This window comes from Onychostoma macrolepis, chromosome 13 (assembly GCF_012432095.1).
Source record: "Onychostoma macrolepis isolate SWU-2019 chromosome 13, ASM1243209v1, whole genome shotgun sequence".
In the NCBI taxonomy this organism is placed as follows: Eukaryota; Metazoa; Chordata; class Actinopteri; order Cypriniformes; family Cyprinidae; genus Onychostoma; species Onychostoma macrolepis.
This window is the reverse complement of record NC_081167.1, coordinates 10,463,983-10,479,329: the sequence shown is the minus strand read 5'-3', so window position 1 is coordinate 10,479,329 and position 15,347 is coordinate 10,463,983. Positions and strand designations below refer to the sequence as shown.

Genomic DNA, 15,347 nt, shown 5'->3' with positions numbered 1-15,347 from the left:
TGGATTTTATAGTCTTTTTTTCTATAGCTATTGCATTAATATCGTTACCATGAATTATTGTGGCCAAGATAATCATGTAGTGAAAATCTGATATTATGACAGCACTAATCTAAACTGATTTACAATCTTAATACAAAAAAACCCCAATATAATAACATGAGGATGAGTGATAGTGTAAAGGATACTAAGCACCAGGGCCACAAAAGCCAGCAGGGTCATAAAGAGGCGCAAATGACCCATATTATATTCTCCCTGAGTCTTCGCCAGGCGGTAGGTCAGTGCAGACTGCAGACACACAAACAGCATACTGGTGGGGAAGGCTACCCCTGCTCCAACATAGTGAAGAACCTTGGCGTTATCCACCTGTGAGGAACACAGAGACAGAAAACAGTGAGCACAGATTCACCAATCAAAACTACAGATAGGGTTAACAACATGTCACATACTGTGGGTGTAGTTTAGCTGGTGTGGAGGGAATCCATGGTTACCATGAAGAAGAAAAAAAGTGTTCTGCATTTTCCCTTTATTCGAAGTGGAAAAAACTAACTTTCTGGAGTGTTTTTTCCTTTCTAAAAATAGCCACATCACAATTTTTTTTTTCTTTTCATTTTCATTTTTCCCAGCTGTGGAAAAAAATCACATTTAGAGAGCCCTAACGGCTCAGTACAAACTAGAATAAACATCGGTTCGGGAAGGACTAATTAAAACCATACAAAACAGGAGTCATATTGTAACACATTAAACTCATGTTGAAAGCATATGTCAACATATTTTATAGACTTAATCTGTAATCAAAATTACTTGATTTTATAAATATTATTTGCTCACAAAAGCAATTAAAATTCACATATGTACATAACTATTTCAGCTTTTCATCATTTCCTTTTTTTTATTGGTACTTGAAACAATTAAAGCTGGGTTAAAACTATCAGTACAGTAAGTCTAAGTGGATCTGGTCAGTTATAAAACAACAGTCCCAAAATTGTCATGGAACATATTGGGAAACACAAGAAAATTGCTGTTTATGCAGAATTTCCATTTTTAAAGCAGCAAGCTTTGCTGTGCTTGCCAACATATGACCGTGTGGTGTGTTTATGGTCTGAACGCTGAAGGCAGAGAAATGGGAGTTCACATAATGCCACATCACACATCACATACAACAACACCTCCAGCAGCAGAGGGCAGCAGAACACCCACAACTACACTGAGCCCTATTAACTCCACTATAAACCACTCAACACAAGCTCTGTAATAACTGGAGAATGTCATTAAAAATCCATATCACGCTTTAAAGTCAATGTCATGCATTAAAATGTACCATAATATAAGGAATATACAACATTTCTAAAAGAAGTCTCCTATACTCACCAAGGATTCATTTATTTGATCAAAATTATAGTAAAACAGTGAAATATTGCAATTTTTTTCTTTTTAAAAAAGTTTTCTTAAAAACTACATTTTAAAATGTAATTTATTCCTGTGATGCAAAGCTGAATTCTCACCATCATTACTCCCGTACTCTGTGTCACATGATCCTTCAGAAATCATGCTAATATGCTGATTTGGTGCTCAAGAACCATTTCTTATTATTATCAATGTTATCGATTTAAAGCCTCTTAGCTGGTTAAAAGTATTAATTTCTTTCAAAACATTATTGCATAGCAATCTATTATTGCATAGTTTAGTAGCATACAATATGTCACTGTCCCTCAGTCTTTCCCTTTCATTAACTTCATCTGTATTTATTATTTTTTTACAAAAGCCAAGTATCAAGTGTTGGAACTTTGGAAACCATAAATCAACTCCAGGCTTTGTCAGCGAACCACTGATTATCTCAGCAAATGATATCCTGTATGTTCTCCTAAGGCTAAGACTTCCCCTTCACTTCAGTGTCTAAATATTGAGCTGCTGTGCCTGCTGCTTACTTGCACTGTCATTATGACAAGGACATGCTCTCAGCTCTGTAATGTGCAAGGTATGTAATGCGCATCTCAGGTTTAAGGACAACGATTGAAGCTCTCGAAAGCTTCCTAGTCTTATGGGAAACAAGCACATGGGATGAGACTGTGATAATGTGACCTATGCCATTGAAATACACTTTGATGCATTAATCTGCTAAAAGACAATGTTGGCCACTCACATTTCACCTGCAAGTGAACACCTGAGTTAAAGGAATAGTTCACCCCAAATTTAAATTTTCTGAAAATGCACTTACTCTCATGCCATCAAAGATGAGCTTGATTCTTTATTGCAACAGATTTGGAGAAATTCATTATTACATCATTTGCTCACCAGCGGATCCTCTGCAGTGAATGGGTGCCGTCAGAATGAGAGTCCGAACAGCTGATAAAAACATCACAATAATCACAAGTAATCCACACGACTCCAGTCCATCAATTAACATCTTGTGAAGCGAAACGCTGCTTGTTTGTAAAAAAACAAAAAACAAATCCATCATCCATCAGTGTGTTGTAACTTCAAACTATCGCTTCTGGCCAAATGCAGTCTGTCCCTTGTTGTCGTCTCACATCAAAATCCACCAGCATATATGTCTACACCTGTTTTAGACAATATTTGCTTTGTATTTGCATATTTCTCTCCTGTTTTTTTTTTTTTATATATATAAAAAAGCAATATTATGAATGGAGGACTCATATATTACCCAGGAGCAATGGTTTGAAGTCGTGTGGTTTACTTGGATTATTGTGATGTTTTTTATCAGCTGTTTGGACTCTCATTCTGACGGCACCCATTCACTGCAGAGGATCCATTAGTGAACAAGTGATGCAATGCTACATTTCTCTAAATCTTTTCAGATGAAAAAACAAACTCATCTACATCTTAGATGGCCTGAGGGTGAGTACATTTTCAGAACATTTTCATTTTGGTGTGAACTATTCCTTTAAGAAAGAGCACCTTATAACATGTCCAAATAAGAAATCCAGGCAAACACTTGGGACTCTAAACTAACCACAATAAAAGACATATAAGAGCAAGTTATTTTCTAGAGCCCTGGGCTGCCAAATTAGCAAGAGAGAGGAGAGGAGCTCTCATATGGACTTGCTTTAACATGTGGTTGAATGCCTGTCTTACAGGAAAACTTGTAGATCTCTTTATGTGCAGACAGTGTTTTAAGAACAATAAAAACATCTTTAAGAGTTTGACAGCATACAATAAGTAGGGCTGTCAAATCCAAATCTCAATCAAATTAAATACTATCCGATTAATTAATCAAATTCAAGTCAGGTCTTGCTGTTTTTCAGCATCTCAAGTTTGTCTTTAAGATACTGTGAGAAGTTAAAAGTATTTAAACCTTGAACTTTTTGTTCTGCTGGGCTCCATCCAGCTGTTTTGAATACATGAACATGCCCTGTGTGAACAGCTCCACTCATTCTGTGCTGTCTGCTTTCAGTAAGTGTGGTCTGGCAAGGCATGTTGCCTGTAGTAGCAGTAATAGTACACTTCGCAAAAGCATAAAAGTGGTATTTCAAGATTGAATTGGCACCAAAAAAAGAAAAAGTTTTTTTCGAGTTCACATTCGAGTCAGTCGCCATGATTAATTGCACACATTTATTTTTTTCAAATAATATTAACAGTGTTAAATTGAGTGGCCTAATAATAAGTAATGGGATTTGCAATAGATATTTTATTCATCATGTCCATGTGTATCTTTTCCTTCAGGGGCCTCTTCCTCTACTCTGGGAATCCAGAAGAAAAGATCTTCACAGGCTGGCAGAAGGAATCTACAGTTTGCTTTGGCAGCCAGTAGCTGTCAGACCATCAGGACCAAGACCAAGTGAGAAACTCTGTGCACAGAACACGCAACTACACACACTTAAACAGCCAAACACAGGAAGAGCCCCATGCTTCATTTATTCAGGATGATTCATCCAGTCCAATTCTGACTAAGAAACACGCGTTTGGCTGTAGTTAAATGTTTATAGGGGACCACACAAGCACGCACATAAACATAAACATTCATGCTCACATATAAAACATGCACACATGTTCACAGGAACTCTAGCAGTTCTCAGGAACTCTAATTTAAGAATTATTTAGATGGGACTCGGATTATAAAAAAGATGTGGTCTGAATAGACGTGACTTAATGTTGTAAATATAGGCCTATTCCATGTATAAATTAGGGGATGAAAATCCAGTAATCAGAGCAAAATCCAATTACGGTTGTGCACGGTCCTTGAACAACAACTGGCCACCAATCCTCAGCTTCTATAAAGCCTATCAGATTTGATAAGCATATTTCTTAGCCCTCTAAACTATAAACATTTACATTTTTCTGACTATTATTTCTCGTGCTTTTACAGGGTTAAAGTTGCAATATAAGTAGTGATTAATCTTTTCTTCCACATTGTGCCCTGCAGCAGAAGAAACTGAATTATTGACAGGGACTTCTGAATGTGAGCTTGCAGTCATTTATAAGAAAGGGCAGAGTTTACTAAATGATTGGAGAAGTCCAAAAGAGAAAGAGAAGTCTGTTATTTCACTGGAAGATCAAGTTATGACATTATTAAAAATTGTGTGACCTCAATTTTTGTTATAAATGAAACATATGCATGGATTAATTGTTCACAATTAGATGCATTTTTAAAATAGATAGGATGAATTTGCTGTTAATGCAGACTTTAAGGTGAGGATCATACCTGAGGCTGAAACCACAGTGGCTGTTCTCAGAAAATTGCCGGAATTTAATCTCCTTAACGATTCAGTTCACTTTTTTCTATTTGATAGTCTGCCATCAGTTACAAAGTATTATTTTACCCAGAAAGTTGGCAGGTGTACCAGGCAGTGCAACAAACAAAATTTTGTTTTAGTTTCATAATTCAACAAAATGTCAAAATAAATAAGGGGAAGCGATCTGGAAAAATAATACACCACAAATCACAGACCTGATTTCTCACAAGTAGTTGTGCAACGGATCACAAAACTCACGGTTCGGATCATACTACGGATTTTGAGTCACGGATTGGATCATTTTTCGGATCAGCAAAAAAAAAAATTTAAAAAAAAGTTTACTTTTCATTTATTACTAAAGTGAGCTTTTAAGTACTTCTATACCCCAGCAGAAACTACTAGCTTAAATATATAACAAGAACAGTTGTACAAATTACAAGCATATGAACAGCATACAACATAAAATGATTGGCTATATAAAAGACAGTAACAGTAGTATTCAGGTGCAGAAATGTAATAATTAAGTATAAAACAACATAATTCTTACTGCATAAGTTAAATACAGATTCATCTTTGTTAAAGCTGTGGTGTTGTTTGATTAGCAGACAAGGCAGAAGTAGGTATTTCTAGGCTGCTGTCTCTTTAAGACTAAATGCACGGACCTAATGCTGACTGGCACACATTCGGTTTCTTTCTCAGCTGTATATGTTAACTTAAGACATGAACATAACCTACTGTGTTTACCAGAATACTTTCCAAAACAGGTATTTTCACATAACTTTGTGTGTATTAGTGATGCGCGGATGGCAGTTATATAACTGGACCTATTTCACGGATCCAATACTGATACACATGCGTTTTCATTCGCAACTGTTTACATTAACTTAAGACAAAACTGACAGTGCTTATGAGGATACTCGCCAGGATGACCATTTTGACGTCATTTTGTGTGTATTTGGCCACTTAAGCGCAACAAGCTTTGCTCGCAACGGGCGCTTTGGATGTGACTTTGAGCGCACAGAAAAGCGCATCTGGAGCGCGCAAGTACCGAAAGGCTTAAAAAGACATGCAAATAATACATTTTTGTGAAGAGGCAACAATGACCAATTAGGCAATTGACAATTCTGTAAACTGTACCGAAACGTGATCTGAAGTCTTGTATTGCAGCGTGCAGCTCTAGATTCGCCGATGTGAAGAGAAGGTCAAAGACAGTGGACGCAGTACAGCTGAATCACTCATGCTGTTTTCAAATGACTGATTTGATCTGATGGTTTGTGTGAATTTATTTGCTCATCTAACCTACACGCTATATTTAATAAATGTTTTGCAGGAATTTCCCTCATTTTAAAGTCGAAAGCTGCGGGAATGTGTAATGCGGTATAGCCTACTGTATGCGCAATACCGCACTGAAATTCAGGACCTGATTAAACATAATTCTATTGTACAGAGAATTGTGAAACAAGACTTTTCCAAAACTTTCCAGGTCTGAAAATTGCTGTTTTAAAATTCCATGACCAATGGTCCAATGGTTTTTCATGACCGTATGAACCCTGAATGTGACAATTGGGTGCGGCTATCTAAATCAGACAAAAATATAGGTGCGGGTGGTGGATGGATAATTTATTTGAAGCTGCGGATTCGGGACTGGTTCGTACGGATCATGGATCATCTACGATCCATTGCACCCCTACTCATAAGAACCCTGAAACCTGCCAAAAAACTGTATACAATTTGCACAGTAATTTTCACCAAGGTTATGTGAGAAAAACACTATTAAATTTGGATGAGCTTAAAAGTACATCTGCAAAAAAACTAGACTCATTTGAATAGGGCTTTAGCTTATTAGGAAACGTAAGGCAGCAGTGCAAGCTCAAACAGGTCTGCTGGAACAGTGTGGCCACACACCTGTACCTATCAAAACAGGACACAGTCGAAGAAGCTTTGTTCTTCCCAGTCGAGTTCTGTGGAACTGCACCTCAGTATTCTGAAACCAAAACTTGAATTCCAAGACCATCAGGACTATCAAGTTCTATCAAATTTCGGATACTTAAACAGCACAGCCAGAGTTACATAACGTGACTTCCCTTTTTCCTGATGCTAATAATGAGAGTCTGCCTGCTCCCTTGTCATCCTACACCGCAGCGGTGGAATGCTCCAGAAGGGCAGGCAGGCCTGCTGATGAGGTGCAGATGTGGCGTTCAGGCCACGTGCTCGTTCCCGCCTCTCCCGTCTGTCAGATCATGGTAGCTCTGTACTCTGTACACACAGCACATGGTAAGCCGTGACTCATTCACCCACATTTCCAGTAAACTTCCCTCCATTTCGTAGAAAATAGGAAGGATAGAGCAATCCATTTTTCTATCCCAAAAATATTTCGGGATTGAATGTTGGTGATGGGAATGGAATAAGTAAGTCTAAATTTTCAGTTGTCATAAAACAGTTAAAAACTAATTACTGAAAGGCTGGACTGTACTGTAATCAAGACAATTCAATCGTCTGCAATTAAAGTCAGTTTAAAAAGTGCTGTTTACTACTTTTTTAATGTACTGAACATAATTCATTGGTGCAAAGAAAAAATGTTTGTAAAAATAGGATCATCTCTGAAACAATTATCCTTCAACTTCTTCCCTCCAAGCTTCTGGATCCAACTGAACTTCTCAATCAATTCCCAATGGATAAAATCAAGTCCCATACTACACATTTTTCTTGTTAAATATTCCATTCACTTGGAAATATTTCACATTAAGGAAATAAAGAATATGATTTCAAGACTTTTAAGACCTCACGAAGTGACATATTTCCTACTGAAATTAGAAGCAGGACATTTTGAAGGGTTTATTCCTTAAAAAATAAAATACATCAGTTACATCACAACTATGAACCGAGATTTGCTAGAGACCATCTGATCTAACAAACATCTGTGTAGCACAGGATGAGTCATCGATATTTTTGTGCTGTTTTTCCCAGGAGAGGAAGAATGTACATTTTAAACATGTAGTGTTCAAAAGTCTGGGGTCAGTAAGATATTTTTTACACATTAAATAGATCAAAAGTGACAGTAAAGACATTTATAATGTTACAAAAGGTCTCTATTTCAAATAAGTGCAGTTCTTTTAAAGGGGTGGTTGACTTTTTTTTCTAGGCTTGATTGTGTTTATGGGGTGCAGTCAAACAAGTGTTCATGCTTTGTTTTTTGGAAAACGCATTATTTTTCACATAATTTACCTTTATTCCACACCTCTCTGATAAATGCCCTGATTATTTCCTGCTTTTATGAAGCCCCTCCCTCAGAAATACGCGATGGGCTGAGATTGGTTAGCTGGTCCAGTGTGTTGTGATTCGCTAAAACGCCTCTAGTGCGCGTCTGAACGTCCCACCCCTCGCCTCAGCGGCATGTGCTCCGGTTGTATTGTAAACAATGGCGTCATCTATATTGCTTATCAACTTGAGCCCGAATGAGATGCAGAGGATATTTGTTTGTTGTTGTCTCATACTTTTAGATATGCTGTTATTTGTAAGTGCTACTTCTGTTAGCTTTTAATATACGGTTTTATCCTGAATTAAGCTTTAATACAGCACAGCAACTGCACACGCGTCCATGTATAACGCTTCTCATAGCTGTGTGAAAATAAGTATTGGTATAAGTATTCCAAATTGGAACAGTTTGTTGGAGCCGAGCTAATGATCTGAATGAGAGAGAGAGAGAGATGCAGAGCAGGGCGCGAGGAACAGGATTAAGAACCGCTGTTTTGGAACATTGATTTTGAAACTTGTGAATCCATTAGAATCGTTAGAAGACAGAATCGTGATTCATATATGAATAGATTTTTTCGTGCACCCCTAGTTTTCTCTTCCTCTTCTCTAAAGCAGTGCAGCATGGCCTCGCCCCCTTTGCTGCATGCTCCCGGGGGCGGGGTTTATCTGGGTCCGTGACGTATCGGACCCGGGAAGTAACTCGTTGTAGTACAAGCCGTAATTTTAAAAGATATCTCTGTTTGCATTGAACTTTCAGCTTCATAACTTTGCAGATATTGTTTAAGCTCAAACAGCAACATTACACACTAACTAACGTTAAAAAAGTGAAATAAATGTATCACCGTTTCCACAAATATATTAAGCCACACAACTATTTTCAACTTTGATAATAATGAGAAATATTTCTTGAGCAAATCAGCATATAAGTATGATTTCTGATGGATTAGTGACACTAAAGAGTAGTGATGCTGAAAATTTAGCTTTGCCATCAGAGGAATAAGTTTAATTTTAAAATGTATGCAAACAGAAAACAGTTATTTTAAATTGTAGCGATATTTTACAATCATGCAGTTTTTACTGCATTTTTGACCAAATAAATAAATAATCCTACAGACGTGTAAAAGATAACATCTTGCTCATTGTTGTACCCATAGAAATTTATAGGTAGATTCCCCATTCGACCGCTCCAAGCACGCAGACGCGTCCGCCTTCTAAATAATAGGGCATCTGCCTATACATATCTATGGTTGTACCTGCTTAAATGATCATGTGGCATGCGTTTTCAGTTCAGAAGGAGATCGTTCCTGAAATGCAGTGAAAACGCCAGTGTAGACTAGGATCATTTTCATTTTAAAACGCCACTTTAAAACGAAAACGCACTAGTGTAAACAGAGCCTAAGATCAATGCCTGCTTCTACATCACTGCCTGTTTAGCCCCGCCCACCAATCCACGCACATAGTGGGTAAATAATGAGAAGAGCGAACGCATGTCTACGCAGAAATCAAACGATAAAGATGGCTCTGAAGACAACAAGACACTGTGCAGTGCCAAGCTTCAGAAACAGTCTTTGCATTGCCTTCCTTCTGATCGCAATATTAGGAAAGAGTGAATGAATGCATCAGTAAGAACTTGGTCCTTTATTCACTTCATTTTACTGCGGATTTCTTTACAAACAAGGCACAATTCAATGCAGGATTTTCAGAAAGATTGATTGCCGACTTTATTGGATCCAATAGTACACACACAAGTGTGAGTAACATGTTTTTATTATGTGGTCACTATTGCTTTGTCAGTTATTAGCAGTGTAGGGGGTAACGCATTACAAGTAACGCAAGTTATGAAATCAGATTACTTTTCTAAAGTAACGCATTGCTTTTTAATTTAGAAGGAAATATCTGAGTTACTTTTTCAAATAAGTAATGCCAGTTACTTTCTTTCCCATGTATTGAGTGACAGCTCTCGTGTTCTCATGTTAAGAGAAATTAGGAAAAAGTGCAGAGCGTTGTGTGTGAACATGAAGTTCCTGTAGTTCTAGACTAAATATGAACATGCATTTACTCATCTCACTACACAAAAACGGGTTCAGTATTCCTCAAAATGAATAAAAACAGTGAAATGCAAACTCAGAATATTATACAAATATGTAATTACTAAATATGTTAAATAAGACAAATATCCTTTATGTATTTAATGCCATTTTATTAACCAATGTCTTTGCTACTGACCTTCGATGATCCAATTCAACCACACTAAGCAAAAATTACACATTTGTGTTTTATTTTTGTTATTGCTAAATAGTGTTGAATTTTCTTCTCCTGCGTCATATTCTTCATGCAATTTGTTTGAGCTGCGCCCTCTACTGTACAGACGTGAAATTACGCCTGAGGCGTATTCATTTAACTTTTGGTGTAACTTTTGCATTTGTAAAAGAAGAACATTTTTATATTAAAAAGCAAGCCATGCCCAGATTTAAAAAGTAACTCAAAAGTAACGTAACATATTACTTTCCATAAAAAGTAACTAAGTTACATAATTAGTTATTTCTGGGGGAGTAACGCTATATTATAATGCATTACTTTTAAAAGTAACTTTCCCCAACACTGGTTATTACAGATCGTTTGATATGTACTGAGTATTTATGAATTTTTTAACCTAAATCACAGAAGTGTCCATTTGTGAAGGATGTAGGCTGTCAAACATACACAACTATTAGCCAATAATAGCAGCAGTCTATAATCTGCCACATCTATTCAAACAGAGCGCTCCGATGAAGGGGTTAAAAACATGACAGAAAATATCCTAATACTTATAAATGTTGATGTTTGTTGTTGTAAAAATCTTGATAACATTATAAGGGGACCTCAGAGAACAGTACAAAATAATAAAAAGGCAGTTTATGGCCCCTTTAACATGTTTTCTCTACAATCCACTGCAACAGCTTTTACTCCTCTGTAGTCAAGGGAGTTTTATTTGGCAAACAGCATCCCTGTTGCATTTCAGCTCATTTAAATGAAGGCCTGACTGGATCACAATGTGGCAGGCAGTGGGCAGGAACGTTCTTTACACGATTTCCTTGCACAAACAGAGGAGGAGGGAGGGACTTCTAGAGCAGACAGCTTTTCTTTCTTTTTTTGAACAGCTCCAGACTACAGACAAGAGGAAAACAGCAGAGCAGAATGGAAAGAGGGCTGGCAAACATGACCTAATGGACTGCAGACTTCACATGTGCGACCCAAACATGGATCTCTCTGCTCAGTATACACTGTTGCTCTCCACACAGCGTGGGTGGTCCAGTATCATCATAATGACCTAACATGAGGCATTAAAGCTATCTTCCCTGCTGGAAAGACTGGGTTAAATCATTTCCATGATTTTTTTCATGCTGGAGATGCTGCTCAAATATCATGATATTTCTGGTGAAGTTGGTAGAGGTTGTTAAAGGTTAGTTCACCCAAAAATTTCAATTCTATCATCATTTACAACCTCATGTTGTTCCAACAATTTCCATCATACTCCAAAAACACAAACGCAAATATTTATAAAGAAACTTGTTCATCTATTCAAAGTCCTTGCAACCAAAATGTTGAAGTTTAAAAAAGGTCATAAAGAGTAAAAGTAACCCGTATGAATTGAGCAGTTTGAGCATGTTAAGCATGAAGTAGTGAGGTTCTTGCACATCAAGCAACTCAACCAAAAAAGGTTGAGCTTTTATTTCCCATACTGGATGTGCTCTATATTAGGGGTCGACCGATATGTGTTTTTCAGGGCCGATGCCGATACCTATTATTACAGACCAAGTGGACCGATAACCGATATTTTTAACCGATATATTATGTCTAATGTAAAAATGAAAATTAATGTCAAAATTAAGAATAACAAGGGCTCTGACAAAAACTGCCTTCCCTGGTGTTGATTGCACTTCTTACTCTTGTCATCCTCCATACATCCATCTACAATAAGGGTAATATAAAGAGAGAGTTAAAAGTGGGGCCACTGCATGCTTCATGATTAAGCCTATGAATACTGTACTACAGCTAAACAGCTTGGGAAATGTAAGTATTTGGCTTCAATAATTTACATGTTAGAAATGTATGTGGAATAGCATAACCTCTCATAATTATAATATAAAAGTGTAAATAATTTAATTGTCTTCATAGCTCCATTGTAGAAGTTGTGAAGAAGACTGCAACTATTTTAATTAAACTATAACACTAATAGCCTGTTATAGGCACACTTGGTTCAATAGCCTATTGAAATGTCACAATTTATGTCGTCATAATCTTGGCCTGTGTGACAGTATCTTAATCTTGGCCTATGTGACAGTAATTTCGATTACTTTTAATTTACAGTGCAGTGCAAATGAAGCCATAAAACATTAATTTCAGTTATCTTTTAATCAAATGAGAGTTAAACTCAATTTTTTGGCAAACAAATGGGTTTACCATTAAAATTTAAACATGGAATAAATAGCGTATTGTGTGATTATTCTTTTAAACAAAAGTTGTTGTTGTAGTAGTAGTAGTAGTAGTACTAGATAAACCGAACTTTTATTTTGACGGGTTGCCATGAGGACCTCTTAAGTTTCTGTATAGCCTATGTATGTGATATGACGATCGTTTTACTCAAATGAAACGGTCAAATGCTCATGAAGCAACTCTCAGAGCAGTTCTGGGGATGTTGGTCATGTATTTATGTCCTCATTTAGTGAGACGGCAGATGCTGAAAACACCGCGAGCGTCGTTGTACAGTAATGTACAGTAATGAACGCTTATACAGTATGTGAATCAAAGCCTAAAATAAATCTGTTCATTATATACAGCAATCGTGTTTCTTAAGTAGAATTAAATTTAACCATTCAATTAGTGTGGATGTCTTTTATGATCTCATGAACTTTTTAAAACATCAGAGTTTTGATGGAAGCCTTTCAATAGAGGGACAGAAATATTATATTATAAGGTTTCATTAAAAATATCTTAATTTGTGTTCCAAAAATGAATGAATGGTCACACTTTATTTTAAGGTCCAATTCTCATCATTAACAAACCATTAAATACAACATTTGCCTCAATAAGCTCCTAATTTTCTGCTTATTAATAGTTAGTAAGGTAGTTGTTAAGTTTAGGTATTGGGTAGGAGTAGGGATGTAGAATATGATCATGTAGAATATGTACTCTATACAGTGTTGGGCGGTAACTAGTTACTAGTAATTTAGTTACTGTAATAATATTAGTGTAACTAATTACTAATAAGATTTAAGTAATAATATTACAGTTACTTTCCATAAAACAGCTTAGTTACTTTTGATGCCTCAACCCCGCTGATTTAAAATCTAACAATCAAATAATTCCCAGATTTATTTTCATAATTTTCATGACTCGCACATGAATGTGATGTCCCCAGTGCAGCAGGCAAGCTTGGAAAATGGAAAAGCTTACATTCAGCAGATAGAAATATTGCATTATATTGATTTTGTCAGGAAAAAAGATCTGTTGTGTAAGTTGTGGCTTTACTTTACTCTGGCATTACATCCCTCTGATCAGCATGTGGTACATTATATTAATATAATTAAAAATATTTTTGGAAAATTAAACAGTTTCTTACAAACTCATGTGATTTGATAAAATACATAACGAAATTTAATCGCATATGGGTAACGGAAAAATTACTTCAAGCTACACGTGACAATTAATGAGATTAATACAACACTTCTACTTGAATGTCACTATCAATCACTATTGAGTGTTTGTAATAACTTCTGACTGTGATCCAATGTGGATTTTGGTCAAATGATGAGGCAGAAATATGTTGTTAGTAACATTCTAGAAGAATTTTATCTGGAAGATACACAGTTACAACTTCTGTGGGGCGTGAAGAAAAAGTAATGTAACTAGTAATGTAACTAATTACTGTTGCCAGAAAGTAAAAAGTAAAGTAACAATATAAACTAAAGTGTTACCACTAACCCTTTATATCAGTCCATTCCAAACCATCTCAGGACGTAACAAACAAATGTTTCAATAGCCAGCTATTGGACTAAGCTTAAAGAAATGCAAGGGAGTAGCTTTGCTTGATTTCAAAACATTTCAAATATGCAGGGGAGCAGAACCAAAACAACTCTACGTCAACAACAAAATTGCTGATAAGATGAATTAAGTTCATTATGCTGCAAGGATGAAGGTTCAAGCCTCTTTTCTAACACCTGCCAATGAAAGTTAATAAGACATTAATATAACCCGCTTCACTGAGAGATGGACAAACAAGTCTGAACCTGTGCTCCTACACACAAGGTTGTGCATTGCTTTTGATGGAGTACATAGTTAAGACGCGGGTGCTTATATTATCAGGAGAAAGGTTTTTCTCCCCCCTTCTGTCTCTATGGCAACCGGCCCATAAAAACCTGTGATGCCCCCATTGGCCGACCTCCCTACATCACTAGCGGTCTGGGCACTCAGCCAAACGTCCAAACATTTCAACCTGCAAAGACGCTGTCGCCAAGGGCTAACGCCAATTCATGAATAAAGGTAAAAGATGTTGGTTTCACAGTACTCGGAGGAGCATGTGGCTCTGCATGAGGGGCTTTATGGAGTCTGCCGTTTATCATTCATCTAAACACTCTGGAGGAGGATTCAGGGCAGAACGGGAGTAAAGTATAACTCAAGCACGGATGACACAGGTATTCTCAAGAAATATTTAACAGTTAAACTCTAACCCAAACACCGATATATATATATACATGGACACAACTGCACACTAAGATACACTCGCAAACACAAACATGCATAAAGACCTGGGGCCTGTACCATGAAGCCGGATTAGCTGGCTAGCCAGGTAAGTTTCAGTTTAGTTTGCACCTATCCTGGGTTTTAGGTACCATAAAAGTGGTTTGGCTTTTAGCTGTGTTCATTGCCATAGTAACTTATACTGCACAGCTAACCTGCTCCAGGGCAGGTTATATTCTGGGTAAGAGATCTCAAAGTGAAATTGGACCAATCGGATGTGGGCAAAGTGACATGTCTAACGCAAAAAAAATTAAATAAAAATTCAGTCCCCCAGTTTCTGTTCCAACAAATTAAAGGTCACTATAAAGTACCTTAAAAAATGACAACAAAATTTTATGATAATTACAATTTACATATGACTTATATAATTATAATATGATTTATATTATTATTAATCCATTACACACAAGCACTTTTAGTTTAACAATTATTATAAAGCATTTATTTTAAATGAATATTAATATATTCAGATCATATGTAATATAAATAAGCTTAGAATCAATAGATAACACTTTAAAAATGGCTACATGTGACCTTACATGTTCGAGTCTATATTGCTATATATTATCAAATATAGTTTCACTTGTGACTGCACTAACAGAGCGAGATAATTTCCTTTAT

General features: G+C 36.5%; 1 protein-coding gene across 2 annotated transcripts in view; it reads right to left on the bottom strand.

The window, feature by feature from the left end:
• Positions 1 to 15,347, bottom strand: part of zgc:154058 (Transmembrane protein 150A-like) — a 38,210-nt gene that overhangs the window by 4,144 nt on the left and 18,719 nt on the right. For both annotated transcript variants that reach the window (XM_058795821.1, XM_058795822.1), the window contains one exon: positions 186 to 363. In XM_058795821.1, coding sequence (XP_058651804.1) covers positions 186 to 363 — 178 coding nt within the window. The remainder of the gene's footprint in view (positions 1 to 185; positions 364 to 15,347) is intronic.